The following is a 19183-nucleotide window of genomic DNA, read 5'->3' as shown; positions in this document are numbered from 1 at the left end:
TTCCAAATAAATCCAAATACCTTAAATTACTTGAATCAATGCAACTAAATTCCAAATAATTCCTTCTAGTTAGTATATTCTCTTGTGACATTTTGGCTATTTTCCCTTGAATCAATGATACAAGTTCCTTGATATCCTGCATTTCTATACTAAATTTAGATTATTTCTTTAAGGGTTTGTTTGGTTAGGGTATGTCAGGTTATGGGGCAATTTTACGATTCCTAAAATTATTTACCTTGAAACATGGTTGCAGGAAAAAAATAAATTTTCCATATTTTATTAGTGGAAAAATTACTCCGCAAAATGGTATTGAAAAAAATACTATATTTGGTTAGAGGTAATCATCTTATATGTGAATATTACAAAATTTTAAATAATGCTTTTGAATAAACAATTCAAGTAATGATATTTATAGATCTCAGTAAAAAAAGATGGGGGCGTTTCTATCAAGCAATGATAATTTTAAATTACTTCCATTCAATAATCTGGCATGAAAAAAATACCATCCTCATAGTGGTAGTTATTTTACCTTCTCTCTTAATAAAATATATGTGGTTTATCCTCTTTAATATGGTAATATTATATGGAATTTATTTTTTTCATGCTGGGTTACCCACAATGAAATGAACCCTAATATTTTCTTTAGATTGATCTACATGGGCATGAGAATTAGATAACAAAAGAGAGATGTTAGAAAAATACATTATGATAATATAATATAATAAAATAATGTATAATTGCAACAAAATATATTATGTTAATTTTATTAGAAAATTAGAATAATATTAGATGTATATATAATATTACAATAATAGTTATAATTGAATAAGAAAAATGTAATATCAGTTATTACAATGCTTATGATAAATAATATGTCTAATTATTATATATCAAATTATTTTTTTCCATAATTACTATACTAATTATTCTTATACTAATCCAACAATAGTTTAATAGTAATATTATTCTTTCATTATAATTTCAAAAATAATATTATAAATATTATATTACATTAGAAAACATGAATAATTCATTGTTTCCGACATGGGGGGAGAGGGGAGGGGGGGGGGGGGGGGTGGTTCACCTAACTGACTCCATTATAATGTAACTATGGTCTTGTTTGGCAGAGCTATTGGTAGTAGAGCTTTTATAAAAGGTTGTTTGCTGTTTGGTAGCTATATTTCTAAAGTATTGTGAAACTTTAACATTTATTTGGTAAACAACTGAAAAGTACTTTTGGTATGACAAAATGACAATAAAGGACATTGCATAGTATTATACAACAAAGCATAATAAAATATAATATGTATTAATATATAAATATATGATATAGTATAATATTACTAAATATAATATATTATTATTATAATATAGTATTATAATATTATATACTATAGCATAATAATTTAATATAATATTAAATTATTTAACATAACATATTAATGTATTGTAATATAATATAATATATTAATATTTATAGTATAATACAATAATAAAGGTATAAAATATTATAATTATTTGCATAAATTAATTTTCCATCCTTCCGAGATGACTGTGGTATAATATAACATAATATTAAATTATTTAATATAACATATTAATGTATTATGATATAATATAATATAATATTATATTTATAGTATAGTACAATAATAAAGGTATAAATTATTATAATTATTAGCGTAAATTAATTTTTTACCCTCCCAATGACCATTTATCTTTCTAACAAATTCTCTAGTTAGGTGATAAAATTGGTTAAACAATTACTAAATTTTCAAATAAAAATCACACAGATGAAAAATTGTTTAACATATTTGTATGTACATAATTTAATAAGGCTTGTCATACACTTTGTATAGCCTGGCATACAGTTAAGTCTTTCTGGCGCACAGTTAAGTAAGCTTGGAACACGGTTAATATAGCCTGGCACATAGTTAAGTCTTTCTAGCACACTGTTAAGTCTTTTGGCACACAATTAAGTAAGCTTGGTACACAGTTTAATAAGGTTTGAATACAATTAATCTAGCCTGGTATGCACATAATATATTTTGGCACACTATTAATCAAGGCTTGTACACAGTTAATATCCTATCTAAACTTTACATTGTTCCCCCTTTTTTATATTGTTGATGTAGTAGCAACAAAAATATAAGATGCAACATTTATGTTTGCTCAAATACAAAATAAAACAACCAGCTCCTCAACAATTTCATAAAGAAAAGAAGTCAATGCAAAATATCCATCTCACGGATTACCCAATATTTGGCTTGGCTCTGCACTAAGTTCTTCCTGCGGTTCATTAATCTCTAAACAATCAGAAGGCAGCAGATTCTTATTATCATCATAAGGTTGAAACTCAAAATCTTTGATTGTATGATTTTTAATAAAATTATGAAAATGATGCCCAATGGGGCCTATATTTCTTTCCATATCAAACAATTAAACAACTAGCGTTGTATTTGCAATTTTCAATTATAGACGACTAAATAAAACCCCATTGTCTGACTGCAACTGTAATTGAAATTGCATGCAATTGAATTGCAGGTAGCCAAACGACCCGTTAAAGCACTATTTAAAACACCTATGTCCTGTGAATGGCACATAATATCCAGTTCTTCACTCATCTTAGCCAGAGAGATGGGGGTATGTGAAGCAATACTTGTCTCTTTTTGAATTAACAAACCAATCACCTGATCCATGCCGCCACCAAGCTGGGACAGATTAGAATGGTTAGGTTACCATTAAAACTAAAAAATGCCCATTTTTATCAAAAAATAAAAAAATATTTATTTTATAGTATAATAACAATATTAATGGTTTTAAAACCGCGTTTCCAAGATTCACCCTTTGATGTTAGAGTCATTTCATAATTTTACAACTTTACCTAAATCCTGTTTTGGTTTGGTTTTTTTCAAATACTTATAGCCAGAAATCCTTTAGGAAGATTAATAAACATGGTAGATGATGGGCTGAAAATGATGAAGACCTCACATTGTTCATTCATATCTGTAGGAAAACAGCTATTGATACCTGCATCTGGACCGTCGATCATGAGCTCGAATGGTATTATATCTTGCTACTTGCATGAGATGTTGAGAATTTGTTACTCAGCAGGGGTGACGTTTCTTCTGGCCCATGTATATACAAGTCTTGATTCCCTGAGCCTTAGACTTGATCAGCCTAGGAGCTTGGGTTCCCACCTAAATGGAATTAGTTGGGTTAAAGCGTGGGGTGGCTTTAACCCTCTTTTTAGGAGGAAAAAAAAAATTAGTTTTGCTAAAAATTAAATCCTTCAATTTGACGTGTTGGAGATGATTGATGTTGAAAAATCGTAGAAGCATTTTGAGATGATTGATTGATTAAATCACTGTCATTTAGTTGCAAGTTACAAATTCTGAGAAGTTCTGATGGCTGGCAAGTGGTTCTTTCCAGTAATTTGTTGTCAATTAAAAAATAAAAAACTGGAAAATTATGAGAACATATAATACTTTAAAATAGACGAAAAAAGAGTGCAAAAATACTAAGTTCTCTGTGATGGAAAGATGAAAAAAGAAAACAACCACTTCTTAAATAATTAGAGAGTGGAAAAAAGGAGGAAAGAGAAAAAAGAGAGAAGGTTAGCACATAGCTCAATGAATGTGAGGTATTCATGCGTCCTGATTCCTGAAAGGTTAGCACTTCTCCTATTTTTCTTGGAGTTTTTCTCTGTATATTTGATGATGTGTTCGGGTAAAATTCAGGCGATCTCCCTTTAAAATCCTTGGACCAATCAATCTTGTTGTTGGCCGACAAATATTGGAAACTTCAATTTTACGAAATACAAGAAGGAACTAGTTGAGATGTGTTCTTTTGTGCTGCTGCCTGTCTTAGAGCAAGCTACTACTACCAAATACCAATTACTGGAAATAGTTCACATTCAAAAAAAAAAAAAAAAATGGAAGTAGCTCATGTAGCGTTTTGTGTTGCTTGCCTCTTATAGTTCATATTGCTCGATCAAATTTAGTTGCATTTTCCAATACTAACGCCCTGTTCCCACATGACACCAGGAAAGCACGTTGCAACACCTTGCATGATGTTCTAGTTTCTTATATTCTAACGTCTGTATTTTTTTTTTTTTTTTTTTTTTTTTTGCTAATGCGGGTGGATCAGACCTGACGAGACCGGATACACCCAATAAAGTCAGAAAATAAAATACCTCGGAGTGCCAAAGGCAGCTCCCCATCGCAACTCCATAAGGTGCCTCCGGAGTGAGAAGCTACATACGCAGCTACCCAATCCGCAGCACCATTACCTTCACGGTAAATATGCTTAGCCTGAAAGGCCCATCCATCCCTCGCCATAACCCAAATGTCACGGAGCAGGGGATGGTCACACCCGCCACGCCTTGGACCCCCCTGGATCCAACTGACAATGGTGGCAGAGTCACCCTCCAGGATAATGGACCTAGCCCGTAAGACACACCGGGCATGGCGAAGGCCTGCCCAGGCTGCTGTCAGCTCCGCGCTGGGAACTGAAGTGTCAAATAACTGACTGCCACCGGCAGCCACAACCCTGGCACACGGGTCCCGGATAACAAAACCCGCGCCTCCCCGCGTGCCACCCTCCAAAACGTCTGTATTTGATGTGCCATGCTTTCCACAATTAAGTTAGTACTAGAGTAAAAATGCTACTGAATGGCTCATTCTACGCGTGTCCCATGTTTATCATCCATCGACTCGGAATCCTCGTGGACGTAGACCCAAAGTTGCGAGTTGGGAAGTCGCCTTCTAGCCTTTAGTCGTTTGCAGGACGCTACATCTAGCTGTCGCTTGCGAGGCTTCACACTGCCAAGATTAGTAGTTCATAAACACGCCGAGCACGAGCTTCACGGCGGGAGATGACGACCAAACAGCGTAGGTACTATGCAATTAGATAGGGTCACATGCGGTCGAATCAAATATTTGTTAATTCGAAATTGATCTGTTTGTTAAACATGTCAAAATTTTAGATATAGATATGATCTGTTTATTAAATAGACAACCCGACCCCACCGATATAATCTGTTAAATATATCAAGTTAGGCTAAATGGATTAAATAGGTTAAACATGTTAAGAAATAGAATAGAAATAGGTTAAGTAGGTTTTAAACGGGTTAAACATATCTTAAATACAATAAATAGGTTGTGTTATGACTTGGCCTAATTATTAAACATGTAAAAAAAAAACTAAATTTGAATCCGACTTATTTAATATATAGGCTTATATTGGTTGACTCGTTTATAACTCAAATTTATTTATGTCAAATCCGATCCTACTTAAAGCAGGCCGTTCATGGCTTGAGTTGATGGATTAAGTCATAAATTGCCATCGTAGATACGTGACGGTCATTCTTTTTCTATGTGCGTTGTTCCTCAAGGTACATCATCTTGATCTAAGTATCTGCAATTATATCATTCAAGATTCAAACTCACCTTAGAATTTTCTTTCAATGGAGGAGGAATGCAGATACTAGAGAGTTAGCTGTTTCAATTATTTCCATTTTCAGTTTATTCCACGAGCACAATTGTTTGCTACTATACTGTAAGATTGGCTTCTGAGTAGAACAATTTATGTTGCAGTTGTTATAATAGGAAGTGGCAAATGATGCATCCCCATTTTTATCCTTGCCTTTTATTTTTTTTCTTTTGTGTTGTTAATGATGAACAATAAATCTTAGACAAAAGTTTATTTGTTATTGTCAATCCATAGGTTTACTTTTGTCCTCCATGTTGAAAGGTCATAGTGCATTTGGATATATTTTAGGCTTTACACAGCCATTGGAAAATATATCTAACAACTCTTACATATATGTTAAAACTCATATGTGGTTTTGATGTTTATCTAAAGATCATTGGGCATATGTGTGCATTTCTACTTTCCTTCTATCAATAGATAACTAGATAGACTATTAGAGTTTTGCATCAATTAATTAATTAATTTTACTTATTTTGTTTTGAAAATTAGGATAGTTGGAAGCTCTGCACAAAGTGGAGCGACAATACGATTGAACCCAGGTCTCTTACATCAACATAAGAGAGCTTTTATTTATTCTTAAAGATTAGCTATGTTTTGAGGCTTCTAAATACTCTTGATTTTTTGATAATATCAAATCCCTAAAACTATAATCGACGTATAGGCTGACGTTGAAGTCTATAATTTGATTAATTCACACTTTAACTACTTTCCACAAGCTGTAATTAATCTTTAACATATCTCATTATAACAACCGACGAAAAGTAGGTTAATTTCCTTAAGGCTTATGGATTGATTCAAAATGAAAACGATTCTTTTATGTATTTTGATTGTTTTATGTTCTTAATGACCACATGCCCTGGTTAGTACAAGTTGCACATGGATGCTAGTGCTAAAGGAAACGCTATGCTTAGAAAATCTCTCTCTTCAGGTTTTGCCTCTTCCAAGCTAAAAAAAACAATATAAATAAAAGTCAAAATTTTTAAACAATGATGCTGCTATGCAAACTTGTTAAGAGACTTTTATATCAATAAAAAATAGTTAACCATCTCAAATAACGATTCAGATGCTCAGTCCAAACACTCATTCACTTTAAATGGTCGAAGTGCGTGAAAAATGCACAGGTACAATTCACACTTGCGAAGTTTTGCTTCAAAACTAGCTACATAAAATGAATTCATAATGAGTTAAGAAAAATTTGGAGATAAAGAAGGGGGTAAGTTATCTTGTTTGTAAGTATCTTGGTGGTTGTACCAGGGATCTAGGTTCAAATATTGGTTTGGAATAGTTAAGGTATTTGAGGCATTATATAGTTTATTACCTTTGAATCTTTGCAATTTGAAAAAGCTAAAAAAAATAGACAAGACTGTGTGTATTTCTACAACATGTAAAACATACAGGTTGATTTAATAGTTTATTTTTTTTGTTAATTCTAAATTACCAACTATTTGCAACTAGAGATCATGAGGGAAAACGCTTCTTGCCACCCATTGTTGCACATGAAATGTTCCTGCAGGATGCATAGCTTAAATACAACCACCACCATAAATCACAATATTTTTCATTAGTTACCCCAATCCTCTCATGCCACATGGCATAGGATTTTTTTTTCATGTGTACAAAATAAGCACCCATGGCATTATTCTATGATGAAGTAGCACCAAAAAGTTAGTTATTTCTCCAGGAAATAAACAAATTTTCAATTAAGTATAAACATCCATGTGGCTAAGTAGTATAAATGATGGTCTTTCTCCATGAGAAAGAATATCTATCCAATAATGGAGTAGTAAGGTAGGAGGAAGAAGCAACAAAAAATATCTCTCATAAAATAATGGAGAATAAAACTATAAAATTTAATTAATTCAAAATGCTTTTTACAATGGCTAGGCATCCTTATTTATGGGTATAGGACCACATGAACTTTCTCACAAATATATTTACGAATATTTCTTGCAAATAAGGAGAAAAAAAATAGGAACATTCCCTATAATATATCTCTTGATAAGATCTATGACTCATTTTGACATTAATTAATTAAATAAGATATATGGCTAATCATTAATATCACTTGATTGGATAAGATCTCTAACTCATCTTAATGTGGCTTGATGGAATAAGTTCGTTAGAATTATTTTATAATATGTAGCAACTTTTAAAATTGACTTGCCTAATATTGAATAGCTTTTGACATATAATGATTCAAGTACATATTAGCTAAGTCCATGATAAATGTATCATTAAGATGATTGTGATTGGTTGAAGTTTTATTTAGACAAAAAAATATTCCTTGTTAGGGTTGAAATTGGATCGGATCCATATTCATATTTATTTTGTTTGATGAATACAGGTACGAATATGGATGTTAGTCGGATATTAAATTTCATATCAATATTTATTTTAAACGGATATGAATATAAATCGAATACTGAATATATATATATATATATATATATATATATACGGATGACCATAAAATTAAAGATATTACTAAGTGGATGATAAATCAAATTAATAGTATACTAATATGGTTATTTTTATTTTTCTTAAAAATTTATAAGTGACACATAAAATTAAATAAGGTTACAAATAAAATATGATATTCAGATATGAATTAAGTAATTGTCTATCCATATCAATATCTATTTTTTTTATGGAGATGGATACAGATATGGATATTAGTCGGATATTCAAATTTTTCCATATTCAAATAAATTCAGATAGAAAAATAGATCCAGATAGATTATCTGATCCACTTTCACCTCTATTTCTATGTGAATATCTATAATATTTGCTTGATTGGAGGGGAAGATATTTTACTTAGATATCCTTAATCCTCGCCAAATTTGGCAGCAAATCTTTAATAACATGATCTAGAAAAAGCTACAACGCTACCATATTAGTCCCCTGTTTGATTGGTTGCCTGACATAGTCCCCTGTGCATGGCCAATCCAATTTACCCCTGTTTTGGGAATAAAGGGTCCGAATTTTGTCCCACATTGACTAGATAGCGGAGAGGTCTTTTTCTTAAATGGAGGGGGGCTACCCATTTCTCTTCAGAGGCGCCTTTTGTGGGGCAAAACCGTGCATGGGGAAGAGACTATGAAATCCCCCAAAGTGGATAATACCTCTGAGGAGAAGCCGTCGCTTTCGCTATCTGAGCCCGGTGGAGACTGAGCTCTGAGGTTCGGGGGATGCCCTCGGCCTCATCAATGGTGCTTTCATTGAGAGCGCTTGACCCCGGCACAGACCCCTCCATTGGGGGGCTATGTTGTGGAAATAAAGAGTCCGAACTTAGTCCCACATCGACTAGATAGCGGAGAAGTATGTTCCTTAAATGGAGGGGGGCTATCCCTTTCTCTTCAGAGGCGTTTTTTGTGGAGCAAAACCGTGCGTGGGGAAGAGACTATGAACCCCTCCAAAGCAGACAATACATCTGAGGAGAAACAGTCGCTTCCTCTGTCTAAGCCCGATGGAGACTGAGCTCCGGGGTTTGGGGGATACCCTCGGCCTCATCAACCTCAGAGGAATCTTATCTATCTCCTCTTGCGAAAACAATCTAGTAAGTAGTTTGGTAATTAATTTCGGCTCCATATGCAATATAATTTATAGGGTAATCTTCTGCAAAGAACTCTCTAGCCATATCCGATGCAATCTTTAAATATGAGAGGATCTCAATCTCAGGCGCTAGACCCAGGATATGTTCAATTTGAAAACACTGGACATGATAATATTTTTCATAACTTCATACGTCCCTCCATTGAAATACATCCAGTAATAAAAGAAAACGCCATGCAATGCCACTTGGTCACCCAATCAGCTTATCATGTTGATATGTGCGAGATGTCATGAAATCCTTATGCAGCATTAGCACAAAGAACCAAGGGGGTAGCACAAAGGTGCTCCATATTAGTACTCAAATAACAATTAACAATAATGTTAAAGGGTTAGTTTCAGTTTTTCAAGCGGCTAAGGTAGTGAATTTAATAGATAGGAGCGGCGGAGAGCAGAGTGACAAAAGCATATTCCGACACATCATCGTGTATTTGTAGAATGGCACATAAATCGATTGCATCGGTACAAGATATAAAATAAATACCAAACAAAAAAATAAAAAAAATATTAAAAAAAATTAAAAAATATATTTTATTAAAAAATTAAGCCACAAATCTCTTTTCAGTCAAGAAGGACAACTTTTATTTTTTTTTCCTCTTTTTTTACGCCATACTAAAATAGATACCAAAAATTTTATCAAATAAACCATTATATAGATGGGATATTATATTTTTACTCAAATTCATAAATTGTCTATTAAAAAATAAGATTTGACCACTACTAAAAATAAGAATAATTATTGTAGAAAGAATAACTAAACAGAATGAAACTAAAAATGACTAAAAGAGAAGTTTAATTATTTTAAAAAATAATTAAACAAAGAAAACTAAAAATAAAATTTTAGAGTCATTTAAAACTAAATAAAATTTTAAGGAAAGGACTTGGTAATAAAAGTCCACAGCCTACACGTCGCACCTGCGCAGGTCGGACCGGTCCTAGATAGTGATGTTCCCAGATACGCTGGCGATTAGAAAATCTATTTCCAACATCGGAACACGTGGCTTCTAAACCAACGCCACCGCTTGTAGCCTTGCATCCAACTGCGGAACGATCCGATACGCGGGTCCCGAGCAGCACCACCGACTTCCACAATCTCGCCGGACGACATGTCACAAAATTGCTGAGAAAATATACACGCGTCGCTCGTCGAGACGTCCACTGGGTCCACCTTATCGTACGGGACGGTTGCAACTGGGCTTCGCTGTTAGCCGGAGAGTGGAAGTAGCTTCGAGGAGAAAACCGGAAGGATCGGCGACTCTCAAACATTTTCCCTATAAATTCGCCCGTAAGGGGAAAGGGAAAGAGCACGGCGAGAAGAGAAGACAGCGAAGATGGCTTCCTCGCAGCTGTCTCAAATCCTCCCTCGTGTTCTCATTGTCTCTCGCCGGACCGTCCGCAAGAACAAGTTCGTCGACTTCGTCGGTGAATAACCTCAACATTTGATATTCGATTCACGATTTTTCTTTCCGTTTCTGCAAACGTTTTTACGTATAAATTTCTGCATTCTTCTTCATAAAGAAGAGACAAGATGGGGTGATGACGGATGCTTGCCTCTCTGTTTTGCAGGGGAATATCATCTTGTTCTTTTAGTCGGCTATGGGGCGGTGCCGGTGATCGTGCCACGAGTTTCCGGCATCCACGTGCTTCTCGACAGCTTCGAGCCGATCCACGGAGTCCTCCTCTGCGAGGGGGAGGACATCGATCCCTCTCTATACGAGGGGGGCGATGTCGCCGGCCTCTCCCCGGAGGAGGTCGAGGAGGTCCGGCGCCTCCACGCGAGCGACACCGCCATCGACCGCGAGAAGGACTCCATCGAGCTCCGCCTCGCCAAGCTCTGCCTCGAGCGCAACATCCCTTACCTTGGCATCTGCAGGGGCTCCCAGGTCCTCAACGTCGCCTGCGGCGGCACTCTGTACCAGGACATCGGAAAGGAGCTCGCCAGGAAGTGCAGGCCGGAGGATGCCACCGTCCACATGGACTACGATCATTACGACGGGCACCGGCATTCCGTGAGGGTGGTGGAGGACACACCGCTGCACTCTTGGTTCCGGGAGTCGTTGGAAGAGGGGAGGATGGAAATTGAGGTCAATAGCTATCACCACCAAGGGGTGAAGAGGCTGGCCGAACGGTTCGTTCCCATGGCGTTCGCGCCAGATGGATTGATCGAGGCCTTCTTCGATCCCGACGCCTATAATCCTGAGGAGGGCAAGTTCATCATGGGCTTGCAGTTCCATCCGGAGAGAATGAGGCGGCCGGGGTCGGAAGAGTTTGATTACCCAGGATGCCCTGCAGCTTATCAGGTATATTACAGCTTAATTTTGCATGCATCATAGCTTTCGCGGAGGAAGTTCTAGTTCATTACTAATACAAATTAACAGGCATTAATGCGTATTTAAAGGTCTTTCACGGTATTTCATATGGTTTTGCGCATTTGGGTCCTTGTCGCCATTGTTAATCCTGATGGTATTAGTTGTTTCACTGCTTTAGGGAAAAACTTTTTTTTTTTTTTTCGACATTATTGCATATATGCTCATGATCTTAACAATTCAAGTCAGGGGAACTCAGTTTTTGGTGGCGGCTTCTTTATTTTCATACAGGAATTTGTTAAAGCAGTGATGGCTTATCAGAAAAAGGTCAATAGCTCGATGAATCCGCAAGATGGCCTAAAATTGGATCAGGAAATGGAGAAGAAGAGGAAAATTATTGTTCGAAGTTTCTCACTTGCGAAGCATATGTATGTTTCTGGACATGACATGCACCCATCCAAAGAACAAGATCTTGAAGCAGGAGCAGAATTCCTTGAGGTAATTCCCATCAGAAAAAAACAGAAAATTTAACCATTTTGGTGGCCTGTGAGATTCACAGCGTTCATTCTTATTTGCCTTTGCTTCATGTCTCTAGTCAAATACAGCATTGAGCCTGCAGCAGGAGAAGAGGCTGAAGCAAATGGGTGCGACGGTGAGGAATGCGTCCTCCTATCTAGAGAGGCTTAAGATGAATGAGCAGCGGGAGAAGGCAGCAAAGAATGTGATGGGGAAGATGTCCATTGAGCAGTTGTCTGAACTGCTTTCTTTTTATCACATGATGGGGCAGATATGCTCAGAGGTGTTGGAGAAGAAGCTAATGGCCACTTGAAGTAGTGATCAATTCGATGTAACATGGCAGGGATCTTGCCTCCTTGGAAGGAGAGGCACACTCGTGTTTCTCTTGCATGGCTGAAACTTAATCTGGTTGTCATCCAGCTTCTTTCACCTTCTTGTTAGTTGTTACACTAATTTTTAGTTTCCAATATAGTGAGCAATCAGGAATGTAAATTTCCTCGTTTTGCAGAACTTAAGCTACAAGTTTTGCATGGTGCATTGTTTAGTAATAAGAATTTAGAGGCTTTTCAATAATAACAATTAGAAAGAAATTGGCCATGCATCATTGTATCAGAAAATTGGCCATGCACTATTAAAAGGAATCTCACCAAAGACCTGTTTACAGTGGAATTGTCGGAAAGGATAAGATGAGCCTGTGATGGACCATCTAATAACATTAATGGAAGAATAGGAACCAAGAAATGATTTTGGGATAAATCCACTAGAAGTCGGATCAGGTAGTCTCTGCACCCCACCTTTTTTTTTTTTGAGCAAAACAGCGGGTGAGGCCACTGTACATGAGGAAAAAAAAGGACAAAAGAACAGGGGAGAAAGGAAAACAAGAAAGAAAGATGGGGAAAAAAAGAAAGAAATCCCAGACGATCATCGAACAGGAGACATTCTCTAGTTCCAAAATTTCATCACACATAGCTGGAATATAGTCTGGAGTCATCAGTGTCCCGTTTTTCTCAGATGATACGATCAAACTGATTAACATCAAGGTTACTTTGATCAAAAAATAAAAATTAGGATTGGAAAAATCAACATAACATGATATAGATAAGTGCACAGAGAAGTCAAATGCAAAGATGCCAATGCTTGATCGAATTAAAATATTTCTGTAAGTAGGAATACTGCTTATTATCTTCAAATCTTGCTGTATTGGAAGCCATCATTGCTATCATTGTCGTGGTTATATTCTAACTGACCATCCTTCGCCAGTTCACTGCAAATTTCACTGAGACATGCTCTTTTGTATTCTTGTAGTGATTTCAACTTCTAGTTCCAAGTATACGTACTCAATAATTTCTAAAATATTTCTATTTCTTTATCAACACCGCCCATGGCATGCTCTTCTCTACTAAAGTGACCAACATCATCCTCTCTTTACTACTCGCTGCTCATAATATTGTAACAACCAGAATTTCATCCAAAAAAGTTAGCTAAAAATATGCAAATTTCTGCTTAAAGTCATGATATTTTTCATGACTTCTAGAAAAAAAAAGTCGTCAAGCCATCAAAAACTCAACAAAAACACTCTTTCGCCTTCATTCCATCCATAGCATAACGTGCATGAAACATACGATCCTAACACAAATCTTAGAGATAATCAAATAATAATAGTAATGCTCTTTAGACCTTACCTCTTCTACGCAAAAGAGGGATTGAAGATGCTGATAGAAGAGAAATTACAATCTTCTTATGCACCGGAATGACCTAATCAATATAATAACAATTATTAAAAATAATCTGAACGCATGAATTAAATAAATAATAACAGCCTATACTCTTTCGTCCTTGTCCCAATGATTCTTTAGATAGATTGAAGATTTTAGGAAAGAAGAAATACATAATCTTTTAATGAAAGGGAGCTACTTGTAATCACCATTATTCTATTGAAGGTGCATTTCATGCATTTAGGAAAGATTTCGTCCTCCGTCATCTTCTCTTCGAATCCGTGGCGACGAGTTGAGGACCGCTCTCCCCACCGTCTCGACCTTCTCTACTCGTGAGTGGGTAATCGATCTGAACGGCAAAATCGACGGCGACTTTTTGAAGGCGGCGGCCAAAGGGCTCGAAACTCTGGCGCTGTTTTGATCGGGAAGACGCGTGCGGAATTGCACTTTGGCGTATGCGTTTAGGTGAACATGTGCGGACACGCTCATAATACTATATATGCGGAAAAAGGAAATCCGCATAAAAATACGTATGCAAACATATACGCCTGAATTCGATGGGCATATAATTTTTTTTTTTGTGCGGAACAAGATCCGTATATAAATAAAAATATGCCAATATCTGTGCGCGACCTTGGAAAAAAAAAATTTGTCCCAGGGAGAGGAAAACTTTTTTTTTTCCTTCTGATGATGGCAATGAGAGAGGAAAACTCATAAATAAATGGAGATTCCCTGCAGGGGCGCATAGAATATTTATGCAGATCAAAATCCACATTAAAATTTGAGATCCTACACAGATGCATGCATATTTGTAAACCCATTACAAAGTGGAAGTATGAATAGATTATTTATGCAGATATAAATCCGCATAAACGTCTCCGAGGGACAACTAGCTTTTTAGGCCCTTATAAAGGGCGTACATAGATGGCCAGGCTTCACATGTTGGGTCACGATCCTACTCATAAATTTTTCCTTGACGGGGTAAGATGCGGCTAAGGAAACTCTGAAATCTGAACGCCCAATCCACGAGCCCTAACCTCCTCGTCCTCCCCCTCTACCCCCGTCGGTGCATGAGATGGTGGCCCGGCGGTTGGTGGTGGAAGGAACAACTGGCGGCAGGAATAGAGGCTAGAGATGCGACCCTTTCAACTCTTTTGGGGATTGTTTCTTAAATCGGCCCTATATGGCTTGGATTTGCAATCCCGAATTGCCTAGTCATGGATCAGTGAATATGGAAAGAACTCAACTGCTTATCCACAAATCACATGATCATAATCGCGTAGATTTTCATTCTCTCTATAAATACCAGATATGGAGATTCCATGGATAAAGGGAAACTATGCCCGACTTAAGTATCGGAGGGTTCTCAGTCGGACACGTTTTGGCGACCCCTCGACTATAGTTGCAGAATAGCTCCAATGTTGTGCTACATTCCTCCCATTTAATCGAACAAAGCAGTTTGTTCACGTGTCAGGGATTTGAGCGACAACGCTGCCATTTTCGTAATTTTCCATCAATGGTTTGGTATGAGTTGTATTTGAAGAAAGGAATCATATAATTATCTCGTGTGTTTTTGTTATATTTCATACTCTGTTCTCCGAGGAAAATATTATTCATGCTTGGAGACCCACTTAACATGAAGACTTGACCCTGGTATACTTAACACAACTCACCGAGTTTATGGTTCCATTTGTGTGCTATTTTTAGGACTTATATAATGTAGTAACTCACTACATTAATTCACCATCATGTTTCCTGAAACATTAGCTCAACACAGTCACTGCCCACATTAACTCACAGAACAACTCACTATATTTATTTTTTAAGCATATTTGTCAGAATTCATTGATTGATTACGCTAAACTTAGCCAGCCATATTAAACTTCACCTTGATTAATTTGTAATTGATTGTGTCAAACTTTATCGGCCTTACCATGTCAGCCTCCTATTCTATATAAAGACTGCTCATGTACATTATAATAGACAGGCAGAAATACAATTTTCTTATCTTATTCAAAATTTTCAACAATATTGATGGATTTCGATGCCTCGTTATGCTTCATCAATTCATTTCACTGAGGTCGATATGTGCCTTAAACATTGAGGCCATGCCTTCCCAGTTCCTTGCTTCTAGTTTCACTTCGTGATGTGAGAGCGCATATTATAATTGTAAGACCCCGTTTTCATGGGCCTGGCCCAGCCATTGGGCTTGGGCCGCTGTTTGGGCCATACGCCAAAACCTTGAGTCAGGGGAGGAAGACTCCCGATGGGAGTCATCTTCCTCCCCGAGTCCGGCGCAGAGGAGGAGTCCTAGGGCTTGCCAGACTCTGGCGAAAGTCCTAGGACTCGGTCTATAAAGGTATCTCCCCTCTTCCTTCGAAGCGTCGCTCACAAATTTCGAATGAACCTCGTTGGATTTCCTTCCCTTGCGAATTTTCTCCCAAATTGTCTCCCCTGATTCCTCGCCAGAAACGCCGCCGGAACTTCGCCGGACTGAGGTGAGCATAGCTTGCTTTCCTCTTTTTCTTTTTCTATGTCTATACGTTGTCCTTTTTTGGGCTTGAGCTGGCTGGTCACCGGGATTCATCCGAAAATAGAGCACCCTATTTCAGCTTCTTCTTCCGAGCCCCGCCGCCGCCGGCCGCCGGGCTTGAACCACTTCCCGAGAGCTCTGAGTTAATAGTGTCGTCGGTTAGAGAAATCAGCCATGATCAGGCCGATTTTGAGTGGTTGTTTGATACTTTGATGGTCTTCTTCTACTTTTCTTCCTCTCTTCTTCTCCCATGGTGTGCCGGCCGACCATCGTCGCCGTGGTGACACCGCCGAAGGGCCGCCCAAGGCTGTCGTCGCCGGGGGTTGGGCTACCTTGGCCGGCCGCCCTCTGATCTGAGAAGAGGAAGGGAGAAAAGGACTCTCCCCTGAGGAGAAAGAAGAGAGCATTCTCTCCTCTTCTTTCTCTCTCCTTGGGTTTTTCTCTCATGTTTCTCACTCTCTCTCTCTACTGAATTTTTCCTCTCTACTAAATTTTCTCTCTCTACGAGACTTTCACTCTCCAGACATTCTCTCTCTACCTGAGTCCTCTCTCAGTTTCTCTCTCTAGTCGGAGTTTTCTCTCTCTAAACTTGGTTCCGGAAAGATTACTGTTTTGAGGACTTTGGATAGTCCTGGAATGCTAGGTTCTAGAGGATCCTTTAAAGGATTCAGATATCTTAGGTAATTTTTAATATTGACTTAATTCTGTAGGGAACAATCTGTTGGACGGAAAAATATTGAGCAGGGTTCTGCGCATCATAGTTCATAGATCGCTGTGAGGGCGGGTGATTAGTCTGTTTGAGTTTTTCAACAAGAAGGTAAAAATTCTTGTACGCCAACCTACATGATATAAATATTTTTGCACTTATATATGTATGATATGCTATGATTCAGATAAGTAAAAAGCAAGAATAATTTTATATTAAATTGTATTTTGATCGTATTTGCTTGTGGTTGGTATCATGATGGATGCATATATGCGCATAACCTACACCTGCATAATTGGATTTATGGATGTGGTGCTATAGACTAATCTTGTTATTATTGGTTGCCCCGTCATGGGCTGGAAACGTGACCGTGGTTAGTCTAAAGCTGAAAATAAAAAGAGATTGATGTGTGAATGTGAAATTGATTAAATAAACATGGACTTTGGACCATCTTGTTACTATTGATTTGCCCATCACAAGCTCTAAGTGTGACAATATTGGTTTGCTCATCACGGGCTCTAGGTGTGACAATACTGGTTTGCCCGTCACAGGTTCTAGGTGTGACAATACTGGTTTGCCCGTCATAGGCTCTAAGTGTGACATTATTGGTTTGTCCCGTTACGAGCTAGAAACGTAACCGGAATTTGGCTTAAAGTCGAAAAAATAATTGATCCGAATTAAGTTTAAAAGGAATGGAATTAAAAATATTGAAAACATTGATGAAGATATTTGAGATATTTTATGACATATTTCACTTGAGTGACTGGATTTCTGCTGATATTTGATTTGCATATTTATACTGATTGTTTGAGCCTTTGATAGCTGGTTTATGAATTCATGAAATGTGCATCGTTTTCTTGTAGTTTCCAAATTCATATTATTATTGTGTTGGTATGCATGTGTAGGAATTCTTATTAGGCTGTAAAGCTCACCTCTCTTTCTTCTTTTTCTTTTCAGAGTTGCAGGATGCATAGACATGAATGGGTTGGGCGTGGAGCTCGAGTATCAGAGTTATTAGCTAGTTAGTTGGTTTATCTTTCTTCGCTGCCGATGAGCATTTGAAGATCTTGTAATTGAACCAATTTGATTATTTGGACATGTTGGAGTTGTCTATTTGAATTAATTAATAATTATGGATTTATTAGATATTTCGTTTATCTTAGGCCTTGCATGATCTTTGGGGCACTGCTCTAGAGCTCATACGGCCGATCGCGTACCGGACCCGAGTGCTGGGTTCAGGGCCTGACAATAATACCAATGGATAGCCATTTCGGGTCTGTAGTCTCTATATTTTAAAACATTAGCAGTCCTGTTCATAGTTTCCGAAGTTTCCTCTCGACGGCGAATGCATGTGACAGCTTTTGCCATTGCCAGCATGACAAGAAGAAGCCCCAACGGACTTATTCCAACGGACTTGAAATTGAGAAGCTTCTGAAGAAGCTCAGAAGCTCAAGCCAGCAGAAAAAGATAATATTGCTTGCTACTAGTTTTAGTGTTTTCCTTTATACAGCTAAATTTAAATGTCTGATGTCATTTGTTTTGTTGATGATTTTGGAGAGTAACTTTGATTGTATCTGGTTTTGCAGAGGGAGGGTCGTGATATGGTTGATTGCGCTGAGATTTATAAACAACCAGCCTTTGATCATCCTTTATTAAAGAATCACACTGCCATGGTTAGGATTTTTAATTGTTTATTCTTTTATGCCTTTTACTTAGGCCAACTTTATTCTATTGTTTCTTCTCAAAAAAAAGTCTTGTTCTGTTGTTATTAATCATGATTGATAAAAGAGTCATCTGTTCTATAATACACAAGACCTTCTTTGGTAGTTGTCATGGAACAAATAAGGCAGAGAAGTGGAAGTTGCCCAAACGGAACAGTTCCTGTTCGAAGTATTCCAAAGAGTGACCTTTTTGGAGCTAGCTCTTTGGAACATGATGGTGTGAATCATGACGAGCCAAGGACTGATGGAATAGAAGTCAGCACAGTATGTGGCTTCAATTGTTCATCACTAAGATTAACACATTTATAATGATGAATGAATACCTACTATGAATCTGTACACCATTGTATATATTTTTAGATTGCTGGAGCAAAAGCAGGTCAGCAGCAAGGCCAAGCACATAGTAGTTGATCAGATCCACTTGTCATAATTAATAAATGGAGCTCAAATTCTGTTGCAGTGGTAAACGGTCAAAAATATGGTAGAATTTGGATCGGGGTAAGCCATTTTCTTGTGGAGGTTTGTTTTGATTTGCTTACTCTTAGATAGGATGGGAAATTAGCTTGAAAACTCTTAAAACCCAA

The 19183-nt window shown here is 37.2% G+C and overlaps 1 protein-coding gene and 1 long non-coding RNA gene across 2 annotated transcripts; both read left to right on the top strand.

Annotated features, from left to right (window-relative positions):
• Positions 1-10355: 10355 nt before the first annotated feature.
• LOC103696147 (putative glutamine amidotransferase GAT1_2.1) lies at positions 10356-12528 on the top strand. Its single transcript, XM_008777682.4, has 4 exons — positions 10356-10524; positions 10669-11402; positions 11700-11906; positions 12004-12528. Exons 1-4 carry the CDS (start codon positions 10434-10436, stop codon positions 12235-12237), a joined length of 1266 nt encoding a protein of 421 aa, XP_008775904.2. The 5' UTR covers positions 10356-10433; the 3' UTR covers positions 12238-12528.
• A 3313-nt stretch (positions 12529-15841) lies between these two features.
• LOC103696148 lies at positions 15842-19065 on the top strand. The gene is made up of 4 exons (XR_602353.4): positions 15842-16137; positions 16883-16989; positions 17836-18551; positions 18706-19065. It is a non-coding gene; the product is annotated as an uncharacterized LOC103696148 (long non-coding RNA).
• Positions 19066-19183: the final 118 nt, after the last annotated feature.

Source organism: Phoenix dactylifera, chromosome 4 (assembly GCF_009389715.1).
Source record: "Phoenix dactylifera cultivar Barhee BC4 chromosome 4, palm_55x_up_171113_PBpolish2nd_filt_p, whole genome shotgun sequence".
NCBI classification, from domain to species: Eukaryota; Viridiplantae; Streptophyta; class Magnoliopsida; order Arecales; family Arecaceae; genus Phoenix; species Phoenix dactylifera.
The sequence above is the reverse complement of the archived record's forward strand: the minus strand, read 5'-3'. Positions and strand labels throughout refer to the sequence as shown.

Bases quoted from the DNA above. Each gene is read 5' to 3' on its own strand.
- LOC103696147 (XM_008777682.4), top strand. From the start codon at position 10,434: ATGGCTTCCTCGCAGCTGTCTCAAATCCTCCCTCGTGTTCTCATTGTC. The intron at 10,525-10,668 runs GTGAATAACCTC...TCTGTTTTGCAG, and splicing joins CAAGTTCGTCGACTTCGTCG to GGGAATATCATCTTGTTCTT. The intron at 11,403-11,699 runs GTATATTACAGC...ATTTTCATACAG, and splicing joins GATGCCCTGCAGCTTATCAG to GAATTTGTTAAAGCAGTGAT.